We start from the raw sequence: 17500 nt of genomic DNA, 5'->3' as shown, positions 1-17500 counted from the left end.
TGCAGCGGTGGGGAGGAGAGATGGTGCTGATATCTGCAGCGGTGGGGAGGAGAGATGGTGCTGATATCTGCAGCGGTGGGGGAGGAGAGATGGTGCTGATATCTGCACTGGTTTCTGCAGTGGTGGGGGAGGAGAGATTGTGCTGATATCTGCAGCGGTGGGGGAGGAGAGATGGTGCTGATATCTGCAGCGGTGGGGGAGGAGAGATGGTGCTGATATCTGCACTGGTTTCTGCAGCGGTGGGGGAGGAGAGATGGTGCTGATATCTGCACTGGCTCCTGCATGTCTCCGCAGTGCACGGTTTTACTGTCTGTCTGATTTTACCGTCTGATTCTTAATGAGTTCATATCATACACAAATCACACATTCACACACACGCACACATAAATGGCACACACACACAAAATGCATACATATACATAAACCACATGCACACACAGATTACACCAAACACGCACACACGCACACACACGCACACACAAACCATGCATGCGCACACACACACACACACACACACACACCGCACACGCACACACACACACAGCCGCTGGCCCTGCCCGTCAGTGCTGGAATGAGGCCTGAGCAGCTGTAGTGTAAACAGAGGCCGGTTGTGCACAACACAAGTTAGAGCGGAGAAGGGGGGAGGGATTAGAATCGGCTTTCCAGCGCCCCCGCCCTGCCCTGCCCCACACGCCGAGCCGCAAGTCTGCAAAGGGACCCTCCCAAAAGTAGGAAACGGTCACATACCTCGATGAGCATAAAGGACATGATATCCGGCTGACACGGACGGCATGGCGTCATTCTGAGCCTCTTACCGTGGAGTTTATTTATTATTTACACTGTCTGCCGCAGCTAACCAGCCACCTCCGTTAGCAGGCCCAGTGTTGCTAGGCAAATGCAACAAGTGACATCAGCCTAGATTTGAATCAGAAGCTGTCCCGGTCTCCGATTAGCATAGCGGGCAAGGCTCGCTGGTGAGGCGTAGCGTGTGCCAAATCAGACCGGTTCCTCCTGGTAACCGCCGACCCCATTCAGCGCACGGGAAACTGCCCTCAGTGCGGCGGACCTGAGCCCCACTGCGGTGCCACACAAGCCCCAAACTCTCATCCCACTGTGGGTCCTGAGGAGCTGGTTCCGCCCAGCTCTGAACCGAGCTGAGCTCATTTGCATGCGTTCTGCATGCTGCGGCTTCTCTGCACAGTGGGGCCGGGGCGCACAGATGCGTTTGGCGGAAAGGGATTCACTCCGTGGGTGGCAGGGAAGGGAATGGAATATCTTCAAATATTTTGGGTAGGGGTGATTTACAGGCAGTATCTGCTGGAGAGGTAATCCTGTGTGACCCAGCTGCTGCGGACGTGGTTGTGTGTATGTGCGTGTGTGTCACTGGGGAGCGGAGTGCAGTACAGTGAACTGAGGAGCCCTCTCTCAGACCCTGTGTTTCCCTGTACCTTACAGTCCTGCTGCCTACATCATTAATGAGAGTGGGGAGGATTAAAGCCTAATGCATGTGTGTTGTGGGTATGCCTAGGAGAGCAGTGTAGCATAGTTGTAAGGAACAGGGCTTGTAACCAGAAGATTGCTGGTTTGATTCCCCACTAGGGCGCTGCTGTTGCACCCTTGGGCAAGGTACTCAACCCAGCATTGCCTCAGTAAATATCCAGCGGTGTAAATGAATAACATGTAAAAATTGAAACTTATGTAAAGCACGCAAACAGACTGGGTACCAGTGTCTGCTAAGTGACAGTAACATAATACGTTATAGCCTCGTACCCATGTAGTGTTGTAGCTTGGTACTGCGCGGGCTGATGGTGGCGCTGATGAGCTGAATAGGCACAGGAGGGACAGGTGCAGGTGTGACCCGTGTCCTGGCCGGGCTCCTTTCAGAGGGAGGGACAGAGGAGTAAAAACCCCAGTAAGAGCCTCCTCATTCACCTGTGCTGTCAGATGACTCCTTCTCTTGTTTTATATTGATTTTCCGCTGCGGTCACAAGGGGAGCGGGTTCCGTGTAAGGTGATATTTAATAAGTAAATGCGCTTCGCCTCGGTTAGAAAGGCACACCAGGAAGAGGACTAGCGTTACAGCAGGCCCCGCCCCGGCCTCACATCCAGACATTCCAGTTTGTTTTCTTAATGACTGCATGCCCGTGTGTGTCTGTGTGTGTGTCTGTTTGTGTGCTTTGTGTGTGTGTCTGTGTGTGCTGTGTGTGTGTGTGTGTGAGCTGTGTCTGTTTCTCTGTGCTTGTGCTGACATGTGGGCGGCTCTCAGACAGAATGGAGTCTAGCCCAGCGTCACGTGTGGCCCCACGGGCATGCCAGCGCCTGGCTGCACAGCCCACTGGAGGCTCCGGAAAACGGTGACTGCAGTGCCTGGAAGCACTGATCCCTGGTCAGCTAATCTGCTCCTACCTCTCCAGCAATTACCATCATAAAAACAATGGCAGAACTGATCTGGGACCAGCACTTATGGGTATCTACCCACAGAGAGCCAGTCTGCTTTCAGTTGGCAGAGTGCCACGGGACATGTGGCAGAGGGGCTGATGGGAACTGAAGTCCAGAGCTCATTCAAAGGCACTTCAAAATGTCAAGCTGGAGACTTCACCTCCCAGCATGCTCAGTGCTTGCTGAAGCCCAGGTCTGCGTGGGTGGGGGCAGCCTCTGCAGGATGGGATGTCATTCAGATTAAAGGCAGCCTTGGCGCCACACAGATCTGTCTGCCAGATCCGTCATTTTGATTTAGTGCGTGTGTGTGTGTGTGTGTGTGTGTGTGTGTGTGTGTGTGTGTGTGTGTGTGTGTGTGGGAGAGGGGGTTTGACTTTGCAATGTGTGAAGTTAGGTTACAGATGGGAGATACACAATCCAGCACAAGGAGTAGTTTACGTGTTTATATAACAGTTGTGCTGTAATTGCCAGTGAAAAGCAGGAGCCCTCGCTCTCTCTGTGAGGCTCTCTGAAGGTGGAGCTGCGAGCTCTGTGTTTGATGTTTGTTTGTTTTTTGTCTTGTGTTGTTTCTCTGCGCGCATGAGCTCCCGCCTCGCTGACGCAGGATCGTGGGAGTGCGCTTACGTTTGCTCAGCGCAGACCTTCAGAGCTGCTCCTCAATCACGCGGCGCTCCGTGTTTGATGGCCAAGGTCACGCGGACCTTCGGCAAACACGGTCTGTGCCTCTGTCCCTGCCTGGGGTGGCGGGGTGGGGTGGTGGGGGCCGTCCTGAACGGGGGGTGGGTATTGATCCGTCCAGACGGGACAGGGTCACCCTCAGTCTGTGTGTCCCCGGTGTCACATAGTGGAAGCACAGTGCTGCAGCCCCACAGGCAGGCTTAAGGGAGAGTGGCACACGGAGAGCTGTCCTTCTCCGGCTGCAGTAGTGTTTCATGGCAGTGTGGTGTAGCTGAAAGGAGCAGCACGCATAACCAAGAGGTTGCTGGTTCGATTCCCTGCTGGGGCACTGCTTCTGTACCCTTGGGCCGGGTACTTTAACCGAAATTGCCTCAGTAAATATCCAGCTGTGTGTAAATGGATAAAATTGTAGCCCGTGTAAGTCACTCTGGATAAGAGCATCTGCTAAATGACAATGTCATAAATAAAGGGACAGTACTTGCATTGTTTGGTTTGATAGCACAGAGGCTGCGTCCCGGTCTGCCAGCAAGCGAGAGGATGAGCGAGTGGGGGGGGTGTGTGTGGGACACACTCCGCGCTCATCGTGACAGATCCAGAGTGACAGGAAAAAAATATACCTGTCTTTCCCCGAAACCATGGTGATGGCAGAAGCAGTGACACCTGGATATCACATCAGAATCATAATGCTAATGTTAACATTACATTAAACAAATCTGAAGGTGGGTTTTAACACTAACACGTAATCATGTCCTGTTCCGCACTGATCTTTCTCACTGTTTACAAGCACTGTTGGGAAGTTGAGTTCACACAGAGGTTCAATCGGTCTCTGAGGGGTAACGTCAGATGCCGAGTGTCCAGTTACTTCACACAGTAAAGTTGAATCTGTATCTGAGATTGAGTCGGGAGGGGGCGGTCAGAGGTCAGGCTGTTGTGTCATTTAACGGACCCTGCGTGGGAACACCCAGCACCTCCTGCGGCCTCTCGGGAACAGGGTACCCTAAAACACGCCTGTGCACCAGCCTTGGAGGGGGCCGCCTCAGAAGTGCCAGAACCTTGAGAGTGACAGGAGGAACTGCTGCTCCCTCAGTTTGAATGGCTGCTGTTCTTTTGTGCTGGAAGTCTTTCTGGATAAGAGCGTCCGCTGAATGAATGTAATGTAAATGAGTGCAACCCTTTTCTCGGACGCAAGTCTTTCCTCCGCCGTCGCCCTGGAGGTAAGGGAGGCGGGGAGCTCGCCTCTCAGGTGCGTGCGGGCGGGTGGGCGGGGCCCGTCTCGTCTCGTCTCGTCTCGTCTCTGAAAGGCGATAGGGTTGAAGTGGCAGCGCGGCTGCCGGCTGATGGGAAGATTCCAGAACGCCAGCCGGGCGTGACCGCGACGGCGAGAAAGAGCGTCTGGCGCAGCAGCGGCGGGAAGGAGAACCCCAGACCTCACTTCCTGCTCTGCACCGCCTCAGTCGCTCTACCAATCAGGCAGCAGTGTGTTGCAGTGGTAAAGAGCAGGACTTGTGACCGGGAGGTTGCTGGTTCGATTCCCTGTTGGGGCACTGCTTTTTTTACCTTTGGCACAGTACTTAGCCTGCAATTGCCTCAGTAAAGACCCAGCTGTGTAAGTGGATAAAAATGTAACCTATGTAACTCGCTCTAGATAAAAGCATCTGCTAAGTGGGTGGCAGTGTAGTGTAGTGGTAAGGAGCAGGGCTTGTAACCCAAAGATTCCCTGTTGGGGCCCTGCTTCTGCACACATAGGCAAGGTATTTAACCCAGAATTGCCTCAGTAAATATCCAGCTGTATAAATGGATAACATTTACAAATTGGAGCCTGTGTAAATCGCTCTGGATAAGAGCGTCTGCTAAATGACAATAATGTCATGTAATGTTGACAGTCAGCATGTCGTTTGTGTATGCATCTCTCTTCTGTACTCGACCGCTGTATGGAGCTTGAAGATCCAGCTCATGGAAAATGAATTAAAAGTGCTTTGCAGAAATTATTAATTTTTGCTACAGTCCCATAATGCCATATGTCAGCTCTGTCCACTTGGGGGTTTCTTGACAGAAATTAATATATTAGAAGAAAATATGAAAGTGGAAAGAAATTTATTAATTAATGTTGACATAATTAAATGTTGAAGAAAATGGGGAAAAAAAACATACTTGTGCTGACATGTCTTTATTTATTCATTTATTTGCCATTTTGAAATTTGGCAGGCTTTGTCCTCGAATGTCCCAAAGAAGCTCTGCCACCCTTGCAGAGTGAGATGTTATAATACAGATCTTGCATGATAACTGGTAAGCCAGTGTTGTGTTTGTCTTGCTGCTGCTGAAGGCTGTGCTCTCCAGCGTGAGTATGCCTTCATGGGCGGCAGTGTAGTATAGCAGTTAAGGAGCAAGACTCCTAAGCGAAAGGTTGCCGGTTTGGATTCCCCATGGGGGAATGCTGCTCTACCCTTGGGCAAGGTACTTAAGCCACTGTTGCCTCAGTAAATATCCGGCTGTATAAATGGATAACATTGTAAGAAAGTCGCTCTGGATAAGAGCATCTGCTAAAGGCCTTTAATGTAATGTAAGGTAAGGTAACCTGTGCAGGTGCAGTGCAGGCGGGGAGAGTGTCGGCTTGCAGGCTCAGTGACCTGTGACGGAGGGCAGCGGTGTATGTTGCGGTGTGTATGCAGGCTGTGATAGGTTTCGTTCTGAGAGATCAGGGTCTGTAGTGTCACACTATACGGTGTGATTCAGAGAGATGCAGGGCTGTGTGACATACTTCTGTCACAAGCAGCCATTCCTCTGTGTGTGCATGCGTGCGTGCGTGCGAGAGATCTGAGAGCAGCTGAGGCTGTGGGAAAACGGGTACGTGAGAGAGCGTGGGAGAGCAGGTGTGTGTATGTGTGTGGATAACAGATAAGTGTGTCGGAGAGCAGGTGTGTGTGTGAGTGAGTGTCTGTCTGTTTGTGTGTGTGTCTGTGTGTGTGTGCGTGTGTGCGTGCGCATGTGTGTGTGTAACAGTAGGTGAGAAAGTGTGTGACTGTTAGTGTGTGTGTTGTGTGTCACTGTTGGTGTTAGTGTGTGTGTGTGTGTGTGTGTGTGTGTGTGTGTGTCTGTATGTGTGTGTGTGTCTGTATGTGTGTGTGTGTGTGTGTGTGTGTGTGTGAGAGATCTCTCCCGTCTCTCCCCGGCTCAGTGGGCTGGTGCGGATAGAGTCTTCCTCCTGTGTGTCTGCCGTGTGCAGCCTGTCTGTCCCTGCTTGGTGAGGCTGCTCTGTGATTCCCGCTGATAAGAGCCGCGGTTGTCACCGAGCCAGTGACCGGGAGCAGGTGGGGATGCCGGCACCGCTGTCCGGGTCAGCCGGGGCCACGTTCGCTCCATTGTTTCTGCCTGTCTATCTGCGCTCTGTTATTTCTGTCTGCTTATCTGCTCCGGAGCCTGCTGCTCTCCCGCGGTTAGGGGAAGTGTAAACATGGCCGTGATTTACTCATTAGCGTCACCTTGTTTGCCCTTAACCTTTCAGCAGAAAACACACTTACTCACGGTACACAAATACAATTAGCAGGAATTTCGAGGAGGGGTTGATGTGTGTGTGTCTGTGTGTCTATGTGTGTGTGTTCATGCCTGTGCACTCATGCATGAGTGTGTGTCCATTTATTTGTATTTGTGTGTGTGTGCGCGTGTGTGTTCATACCTGCGCGCTCAGGCTTGAGTGTATGAGTTTGTCCGTATATTTGTGTTTGTGTGTGTGTGAGTGTCTGTGTGTGAGTGTCTGTGTGTGTGTGTGTGTGTCTGTGTGTGTGTGTGTCTGTGTCTGTGTGTGTGTGTGTCTGTGTCTGTGTGTGTGTGTGTGTGAGTGTCTCTGTGTGAGTGTCTCTGTGTCTGTGTGCGTGTGCGTGTGCGTGCGTGCGTGCGTGTGCGTGTGCGTGTGCGTGTGCGTGTGCGTGTGTGTGAGTGTCTGTGTCTGTGTCTGTGTCTGTCTGTGTCTGTGTGCGTGTGCGTGTGCGTGTGCGTGTGTGTGTGTGTGAGTGTGTGTGTGAGTGTCTCTGTGTGAGTGTCTCTGTGTGAGTGTCTGTGTGAGTGTCTGTGTGTGTGTGTGTGTGTGAGAGAGAGAGAGTGAGACAGACACACACAGGGCCACAGAGGCAGTTGGTGCAACGTGAGCAGGAGGGAAATTTCCATGCAGTGAGCGCATCAGCAGAATCACTGTGGCCTTGGGAAGTGTGTATCGATTCTCTCTGTGTACCTTCCTAAGAATCAGGTGAGACGGAGCTGTGAAACATTTACTCAACGTCGGGGATTCGGAGAGGTGAGGCAGCAGCGTCCCTCCGTCTCCTGTGAGGGTCGTGTGTGGAATATGAAGAGGTGTGTGGAGTGTTACCCCTGCCTCATGCCACTGTTTCCTGCATGTCCCTTTTGTAACCTAACCCCGCTTTGGCAAGACTGTACATCGCAGCCGTGCCAATAAAGCACCGTCTCAATTTGAATTTGAATTGGCCGCGGCGAGACCCGCCCCTACCCATCTGTTCCCTCCGATGGTTCTGTCCTCTGTCACAGCACGGATCCAGCCCCTCTTTCTCTCCACTCTGTCGTTCCCTCTCTCTCTCTCTCTCTCTCTCTCTCAGAACCGGGGATTCCCACACAGGCAGACCCTGCCGTGGTCTCCCTGTAGCTGCAGGCGAGTCTGTGCGTTGTGTGTGTGTTGGTGGTGATTGGGACTGCAAGACTGAGAGACAGAGTGCTCTGTAGGGTGGGGGTGAGGGGGGGCAGTTAGATATTTGTTCCCATGGTGACGGCAGCTGGCAGGGCTCACCCAGACGCTCAGTGACTTTAAGTTTGTAGACTGTCGTGCAGAGGGGGGGCGAAAGTCAGGACGGCTCTCCACAGTGTCGTCCATGTAGACCTCCACTCGCCCATATCTCCTCTCAGCCATATTCTGAGAGGGCTGCAGTGTGACATAGTGGTAAAGAAACAGGGCTAATAGCTGAAAGGTTGCTGGTTCGATTCCCCTCTGGGGCACTGCTGTGGCACCCTCGGGTAAGGTACTGGGTAAGAGTGTCTGCTAAATGTAATGTAATTCTGTCTGCATAAGGGTGTGGCTCCTTCCTGCCTCTGAGGTCAGGAGCAGGTGTCACTGGGAGGGGGGTGACTGATCAGATATTATCAAGAATCCATATGTCAGATATAGAAAGCAGGAGAGAGGCTTTTTTTCTGGTCCCTGGGGTCTTCCTTTAAGCTGAGGAGTGAATGAGAGAGAGAGAGAAAGCGAGAGAGAGAGAGAGAGAGAGAGAGAGAGAATGGTAGGGAGGAATGAATGAAGGTGTAGGAGCACACAGAGATGATGGAGCCAGAAAACAAAGGAAGGCTTGAATGAAAGGAACGAGGGGATGGTGGACGCAGTGGAGGAGGAGGAGGAGGAGTCGGAGGGAGGGAGGGAAGGGGGGAGGGGGGTCGGTGTAGACAGTCAGCCTCCAGGCGACATGGGTCTGGCTCCAGGACATGTAAACACTGGAACAGCAGTGTTTGTGCGCACGCTCGCGCGTCTGTGTGTGTGTACGCTCGCGCGTCTGTGTGTGTGTCTGTCTGTGTGTGAGTGTGTGTGTGTGTCTGTGTGTCTATGTGTGTGTGTGTGTGTGTTTGTGTGTCTGTCTGTCTGTCTGTGTGTGTGTCTGTCTGTGTGTGTGTCTGTCTGTGTGTTTGTGTGTGTGTCTGTCTGTGTGTGAGTGTGTGTGTGTGTCTGTGTGTCTGTGTGTGTGTGTGTCTGTCTGTGTGTGTGTGCCTGATTGTGGCCTCCATGGCCCTCTCTCTGGAGGAGGAGGGAGGCGTTGGTGGGGGGGGGTGCTTTCGAGGGAAGTAAATGCCACCGGTCACGTACTGCTCGGGCAGAAGTAACATGTTTGTCTAACTGCAGTGGAAAAACCTCTGCACGTTTCTCTCAGCAGCTGGGGAGTGAGCTCTGGCATTCAGCCGCAGAGTCGTGAGGTCCCAAGCCCTGTCTTTCTGTACTGTTCTGCGCTGCTCTTTGAGATTAATAAGTGCTCTGTAAGTAAAATGTACCATTGTCATGCTGACTCGGCGGGTGCGTGCGCGTGCTGGTCACCCCGCTGGGAGCGCTCTGGTGTCCGTGGTGACGGTGCTGTGTGAGGATGCTGCACTCTGGGTACGCTGCTGTCCCGCTGATGCCCGTAAAGGGAGTGCCGCACAGCCGGCTCAAAGGTGAACTTCAGGACGTTTCACGAGGAGCGATTTTAACATTCTGGAACTGCGTGTGAGCCTCAGAGATCCGCGTTATTTTACATTACATTACTGTCATTGAGTAGACCCTCTTATCCAGAGCAACTTACATCGGTTACAATTGTATCCTTTTATACAGCTGGATATACTGAGGCAGTTGTGGGTTATGGGTGCCCAAGGGTACAGCACCAGCACCCCAGTGGAGGATTGAACCAGCAACCTTTGGGTTATGACCCCTGCTCCTTACCACTATGATACACAGCTGCCTTTACCCTGTAATACAAATCCCACTCAATGGCCAGGCTGCAACTGCTTTGTGTTGTGGTGTCCCAGAATCGCTTAGCGTAGCATGTTGTAGCGCTCATCGTTTTGGGACGGGTGGGTGAGGCCGCCGAACGGGCTCTCGCCCCGGGTGGCGGGAGGGAAATGGAGCCGGGCCGGGCAAAGGCACAGACGGGGAGAGGTCCCGGGACAGAGGGATGCTCTCGTGCGGGGGACACCGGGCCGGGAGATGGCGCAGACGGGGAGAGGTCCCGGGACAGAGGGGATGCTCTCGCGCGGGGGACACCGGGCCGGGAGATGGCGCAGACGGGGAGAGGTCCCGGGACAGAGGGGATGCTCTCGCGCGGGGGACACCGGGCCGGTCGATGGCGCAGACGGGGAGAGGTCCCGGGACAGAGGGGACGCACGCGGGGGACACCGGGCCGGGAGATGGCGCAGACGGGGAGAGGTCCCGGGACAGAGGGGACGCACGCGGGGGACACCGGGCCGGGAGATGGTGCAGACGGGGAGAGGTCCCGGGACAGAGGGGACGCGTGCGGGGGGGACACCGGGCCGGGAGATGGCGCAGACGGGGAGAGGTCCCGGGACAGAGGGGACACCGGGCCGGTCGATGGCGCAGACGGGGAGAGGTCCCGGGACAGAGGGGACACCGGGCCGGGAGATGGCGCAGACGGGGAGAGGTCCCGGGACAGAGGGGACACCGGGCCGGTCGATGGCGCAGACGGGGAGAGGTCCCGGGACAGAGGGGATGCTCTCGCGCGGGGGACACCGGGCCGGGAGATGGCGCAGACGGGGAGAGGTCCCGGGACAGAGGGGACACCGGGCCGGTCGATGGCGCAGACGGGGAGAGGTCCCGGGACAGAGGGGATGCTCTCGCGCGGGGGACACCGGGCCGGGAGATGGTGCAGACGGGGAGAGGTCCCGGGAGATGGCGCAGACGGGGAGAGGTCCCGGGACAGAGGGGACACGCGCGGGGGACACCGGACTGTATTGGAGCGTGACAGAGTTTCTCTGAAGGCCGCACACATGGCCTGTTTGTGTGGAGGGCGTGCGCGTGAGCTGCGGTTAGATTCAGTCCCACACACACGCAGGCCTCACCTGGCTCTGTGTCCCAGGTGGAGCTGGCACTCTGTCAGCGAAAGGGCACAGAAAGTGACAGGCCAGAGACAGTATAGCTTTCCACTCATTGTTAGCCACCATATGAACCAACTGTGTTGTAACAGCTTCATTATTCTACCGGTGTTATACTGTTACTAATGTTATTAATGTTGTAATGGGGGGCAGCAGCAGTTTGGTGTAGTGGTTAAGGAGCTGGCCTCGTGACCAAAAGGTTGCTGCTTCGATTCCCTGCTGGGGCGCTCCTGTTGTACCCTTGGGTTAGGTATCTAACCCACAATTGCCTTAGTAAAGATCCCTCTGTATAAATGGTTTGAACGGTAACCTATGTAAGTCACTCTGGATAAGAGTGTATGCTTGATGACAATAATGTACTTGTTGCTGTTGCAGTTTTTCTTTATTATAGGTGTCAGTTTTTATGTGCGTTAGCTGTACGTACTTTGGGTCCTGATTGGTAGGTAAATCCTGATGTCCTCTCGCTGCGGTGCAGCACATGCTGCTGGAGTTGGGCTGTTCCCGCAGCCTCGCCCTGTGCCTCGCCCTGTGCCTCGCCCTGTGCCTCACCCTGCTCCTCTTCCTCTCCCCAGACCCGCGGCCGCTGTACCGGGAGGAGACCATCGTCATCGCCCTGGCGTCCGTCTCCATAGTGGCCATCCTCATCGTCGCGCTCTTCTTTGGCTACCGCATGCTGACAGGTGGGTTGCCGTGGCGATTCGAACAGGGACGTGGGCGTACATGGGCACATGTGTGTGTGCATGCACGCGTGTGGGTGATCTCATACGTGTAACCCTGTGTGTGTGTGTGTGTGTGTGGGTGTGTGTGTATAGTCTCAGAGCTCTAACCTCTGTGTGTATGTGTGTGTATTATCTCAGGAGATCGTAAGCAGGGCCTCCACAACATGGACATGATGGAGGCGGCGGCGTCAGAGCCCTCGCTGGACCTGGACAGCCTGAAGCTGCTCGAGGTGCCGTCCGTCTGTCCTGCTGCTCCGCCATCTTTCTGTCCGTTAGAGTGTCTTTCTGAACCTGTTAGAGTGTGGCTCTCTCAGCGTCTGACCCGGCTCTCTCTCTCCCCACAGCTGATTGGCCGAGGCCGCTACGGCTCGGTGTACAAGGGCTCCCTGGACGAGCGGCCGGTGGCGGTGAAGGTGTTCACCTACGCCAACCGGCAGAACTTCATCAATGAGCGCGCCATCTACCGCGTGCCGCTGCTGGAGCACGACAACATCGCCCGCTTCATCGTGGGCGACGAGCGGCTCACCGCCGACGGCCGCATGGAGTACCTGCTGGTCATGGAGTACTACCCTCACGTGAGCGCTGCTGGGGCCGCCGGGGAGGGGGTGCCGTTACCGTAGCGGAGGGGCAGGCTTTCATCCGGCCTCGGATCGATGTTCAGCTGCTCAGACCCAGCTTGGGTTTCCGGTTTTTCCGTCCGCTTAGTGTATCAAAAAACCCTCACGTTCTCTCGCTCCCTCCCTCACCTGAGAAAAATCTCTGCACTGCAGGGTTCCGGCTGAGCCCCTCCCAGCGCACGCACACACACACACACTGTACACACACACACACACACACACACACTGTACACACACACACACACACACGCGTGCACACACACACACACACACTGTACACACACACACATACTGTACGCGCACACACACACACACACACATACTGTACGCGCACACACACACACACACACACATACACACACACACACACACACTGTACACACACACACATACTGTACGCGCACACACACACACACACACATACTGTACGCGCACACACACACACATACTGTACGCGCACACACACACACATACTGTACACACACACACACACACACACTGTACACACACACACACACACACGCGTGCACACACACACACACATACTGTACACACACACACACACATACTGTACGTACGCACACACACACGCACACACATACTGTACGTACGCACACACACACACACACACATACTGTACGCGCACACACACACACACACACACTGTACACACACACACACACACACACACACACTGTACGCACGCACACACACACGCACACACACACATACTGTACACACACACACACGCACACACACACGCACACACACATACTGTACGCGCACACACACACACACACACACATATACTGTACGCACGCACACACATACTATGCGCGTACGCGTGCACGCACACACACACACAAACAAGAGTTTCAGGTCTGAGATTATACACATGCGCACACACACACACTGCATGCACACACACACATACACATACATATACATACACGCTCAAGCACACACAAAAACATGCACACACACCCTCTCATTCTCTCTCTCTCTTCCTGTGTCTCCCCTGAAAGTATCCACGCAGTGTTGTTGACACACTCTGCCTTATTAGGCTCGGGCCTGTTCGTCTGCTCCTGCCCTGCATTCCTGTGTAAGGTGTAATTACCCAGACACCCGTCTGATGTGTCTTTTGTCTGATAGACAAAGGAGGATCCTGTACTCTGTAGCATTTCCCCAGGCGATGTTGTGCTATAGATACGGAAATGTTAGGTTCCACTGCTCAGTTCAGTGAGCACTGTGTACAGAGCGTAGGAAATTAATTCATTGTTAGAAGCAGTTTGTAAAATAAGGGGGAAAAAAGTGATCTTATATGTCATTAAATGAGGTCATGTTATTCAGCTGCAGGTGAAAATGCAGCCCTAGAAATGCTAGCGACTGGCTAAGCCTCTGCCACTGTAATGGGAGTTGCTAACTGGAATAGGAAAAGGCCAGTGAAATAGGCTGTTAAACCGTGTCTATGCAGTTCCTAATTCGAGATCTTTGCCAGGAAACCTGACAGCAGTAAAAGAATTTGCCAGGATAAAATGACACACTAAAAGGTACCGAAGAGCAGGTTCAGCGCTCCTGTGGAATAATAATAATGTTATTACTTTTTTGTCAGAAATCTCAGCGCTGTGAAATGAGCCTGATAGTTGCCATGACGACGCGGCGTGACTGTGTCAGTGGCGGGAGCGGTATGGGTTTCGCTGGCCGTTTTATTCTGAGTGTGTGGAGCTCCGATCGGGTCCCCCCCCTCCGCGGTGTGAAGCCACACTGTCGCTCTGCAGTTTCTCCCCTGGTGTTGACCCCCTCCTCTCCTCCCCCCCCCCAGGGCTCCCTCTGCCGCTACCTGAGCCTTCAGACGGGCGACTGGGCCAGCTGCTGCCGCATGGCCCACTCCCTCACCCGCGGCCTGGCCTACCTGCACACCGAGCTGCTGAGAGGAGGTGAGCGCACCTGAACACGCACACACACACACACACACGCACACACACACACACACACGCCTGAACACTGACACCTGAACACACGCACACACACACGCCTGAACACTGACACCTGAACACACGCACACACACACACACAGACACACACACACACACACACGCCTGAACACTGACACCTGAACACACGCACACACACACGCACACACACGCACACACACACACGCCTGAACACTGACACCTGAACACACGCACACACACACACACGCCTGAACACTGACACCTGAACACACGCACGCACACACACGCACACACACACACACACACGCCTGCACACTGACACCTGAACGAACGCACACACACACACACACACACACACACACACACACACGCCTGAACACTGACACCTGAACACACGCACACACACACAGACACACTACCACACACACTACCACACACACTACCACACATCTCCCCACTCACAAATACACATTTTTAACCTTCCCTTTGGTGAAACGCGGCATACAGTCATGCTGTGAGTAAGTTGGGCTGAATTGCAGCAGCTGCAGGGTTGGCCTCCTGCACGGACAGCCCTTGTCTGACCACACAGTGAGAGTGGGCTCTTTGAACAGGGGTGACCGCGAGTCACAGCTGGAGAGAGCCAGAGAGGTGCTGCGTTTCTGTGCTTTATGCCTCCGACTTACACAAGCTGACCAAGAGGCAGACAGATACACAGAGCAGGGGGGAGGAAATTGCCTGCTGGAATGAGGAAATCGGGAAGCGTAAACATGCTTTTAGCTTCCAAACGCTGTCTCCCAACGATCACGCATATAAACAGACCACTCCCGCCCGACAAAATGGCGGCCCTTTGAGAAGCCTGCGCCGGCCTGGAGCCAGGTGGCGAAGCAACCCCCTGCCGCGTGTCCTCAACGCCCCGACCGAAAAACCCGTTCCCGTCCGAGGGCAGGAAGAGGTCTGCTTACACACGCCTCACACACACACACACGCGGGACCCACGCTCTGGCGGGGCGGGCAGGGATGGGGGAGGGGAGGCTAATGTGTGCACATCTGGGTCAGACGACACACATTGTAAAATATGAATCGTGGGTTTTATTCATTTTTCATGATTCATCGCTGCATTAGTCACCCCGTCTCGCCCGGGTGCCGGTTTGCATCAGTGCAGCCGGGAGCAGCACAGAGACACGTTCTCTCAAACTCTCTCTGTCATAGTAACAGCCGCACTCTGCTGTTCAGCTCTCTGCAGGGTTTTTTTTTTTTTTTAAAGACAAGATCTTGAGAGAGCAATTCTGCGGGGAAATCTCAAAAGCGAAACTTGGTTAAATAGTATGAACCTGGATGTTGTTTTTTTCTCACCATTACATTGCTACACAATTGCTCTTTTGCATCGGCTCTCTCAGAAAGCAGCGCTGGAAGCCTCACACGTGTCGTGTCTGTGCCTTTTTTTCTGTCCTGTTTTTCAAAGACAGCGCGGCGCTCCGCCAGAGCACGGCGCCGTACTCGCCACACCGCAGGCCTGCAGCTCCCAGGGGCTCGCTTATTCCGATCCTAAACTTCAGAGAAAGACGAGAGCGCACACACAGCGGCCTCCGTCTGGCCCGCTCCTCCAGCGGCGCCCTCTAGTGGCGGCCGAGCCGGTCGGCTCTAACGCGGCGTGAGGAGAAACATCTGTCCGAAAATGTTTCTGGTGCCGTCTGTGTTTGCGCTGCAGGGCAGGAAATGCGCGCAGAAAAAGACCGGCGGTACGAGCCTGATTTAAACGGCGTGCAGATGGCCCATGGTGGAGTAATGTGGAATAATGAGCGCGCTGTCCTCCAGGGAAGCACCGCGCGGAAGCCATCAATCAATCAAATTTCATGCCGCACGGCGCTGTTTACAAAGGAATCGCGGAGCAGCAGCAGAGAGAGCGGATCTCATTTAGCAGCTCGAGGCATGGAGGATGGTGCCTAAAGGAACAGCAGTGAGGCTGGGAAGAAGGTCACTCCGAGGGATAGGCATAGATTTAATAACATATGACCAGTCTGTGTTTTATGAGATGGAGAGGTCTTCCCACAGAGGGCCTGAAATAGACTGAGACGTTATATTAAGTATGTGCTCTTAAGAGGATTTGAAAACCACAAAAGAGCTCCCAGACATCTTTTCCACTCCCAGATATTTGAGGTTTTTGGTGGTTTCCATCTTTCCATCTTTTCTGTCACCTAGTGGGTTTTGACCAAAGATAGATTTTAGTATGGCTGTGAGTTAACCAGGAGTCGCTGTGGTGGAGCGGCGGAGCAGGGCTTGTAGCCGAAAGGTTGCTGGTTTGATTCCCACTGCTGCTGTACCCTTGGGCAAGGTACTTAACCCACAATTGCTTCAGTAAATATCCAGCTGTATAAATGGATAAAATCTAAGAATTGTAACCTGTGTAAGTCCCTCTGGATAAGACCGTCTGCTGAATGACAATAGTGTAATGTAACGTTGCGCTCTCTTCTGTCACAGACGTCTACAAGCCGGCGGTGTCGCACCGGGACCTGAACAGCCGGAACGTGCTGGTGAAGAATGACGGCACGTGTGTGATCAGCGACTTCGGCCTGTCCATGAAGCTGACGGGGAACCGGCTGGTGCGGCCCGGCGAGGAGGAGAACGCCGCCATCAGCGAGGTGAGAGGCTGAGTCCAGCCCAGGCCCGGCTCGCAGAACCGCAGCGGTTCCGGGTCTGTCCTGAGCTCGGGGCGCTGTGCAGAGGGGCTCTGAGGCCACAGCCCTGTCAGGTATTGCAGTTTCTGTCCTTTGGTACAGTACATTATTCCTCTGCTTGATACACGTCCTTATCCAGTGATTACCTGGCTCCTTTTATTTGCACAAATAAATAGTTAATGCGATTAAACGTTTAGCTGCAGTATGTTCCGGTCCCACCTAAGAATGGAACCTGCAACCTTGTGGTGCCAACCGTGTACCTTAACTCTTGCACCACGCTTTCAACCGCCGCACCACACTCTTTAGCACTGCACTGCACTCTTAAGCATTATATCCTAATCTGAAGCACTGTGTCACGCTGTTAAGCAGTGCACAGTGCTCTCGACCGTAGCATCATGTGCTTAAGCACTGCACCACAGTTTTACCCACTGCTCCATGCTTTTAACCACTGTATCACACTGTTCGCTCCCGGCGGCGGGCTGGACGGGTGCGGGATGTTCCTCTGACCGCTGCGCCCCCTGCAGGTGGGGACGATCCGCTACATGGCGCCGGAGGTGCTGGAGGGGGCGGTGAACCTGCGGGACTGCGAGTCGGCGCTCAAGCAGGTGGACATGTACGCCATCGGCCTCATCTACTGGGAGATCTTCATGCGCTGCACCGACCTCTTCCCAGGTGAGCCGGGTGCCCCGCGCCTCACCCCTGAGTCTTTGTGCCGTTCTTTTCGGGACCTGCGGTTTTAACACCCCCCCCCCCCCCCCCCCCCCGTTCTTCCTCCGCCCGCAGGGGAGACC

General features: G+C 54.1%; 1 protein-coding gene across 1 annotated transcript in view; it reads left to right on the top strand.

Annotated features, from left to right (window-relative positions):
* LOC118785491 (bone morphogenetic protein receptor type-2-like) overlaps positions 1-17500 on the top strand; it is a 64773-nt gene that overhangs the window by 40998 nt on the left and 6275 nt on the right. The window contains 7 exon segments of the mRNA XM_036540180.1: positions 11316-11423; positions 11601-11692; positions 11807-12037; positions 13902-14016; positions 16513-16673; positions 17234-17381; positions 17493-17500. The exon segment at positions 17493-17500 is cut by the window's right edge and continues 129 nt beyond it. Of these exon segments, the coding sequence (XP_036396073.1) occupies positions 11316-11423; positions 11601-11692; positions 11807-12037; positions 13902-14016; positions 16513-16673; positions 17234-17381; positions 17493-17500 (863 nt within the window).

The sequence above is a fragment of the Megalops cyprinoides genome, chromosome 11 (assembly GCF_013368585.1).
Source record: "Megalops cyprinoides isolate fMegCyp1 chromosome 11, fMegCyp1.pri, whole genome shotgun sequence".
NCBI lineage: Eukaryota > Metazoa > Chordata > Actinopteri > Elopiformes > Megalopidae > Megalops > Megalops cyprinoides.
Note: the sequence above shows the minus strand (reverse complement) of the source record. Positions and strands in the feature narration are given on the sequence as shown.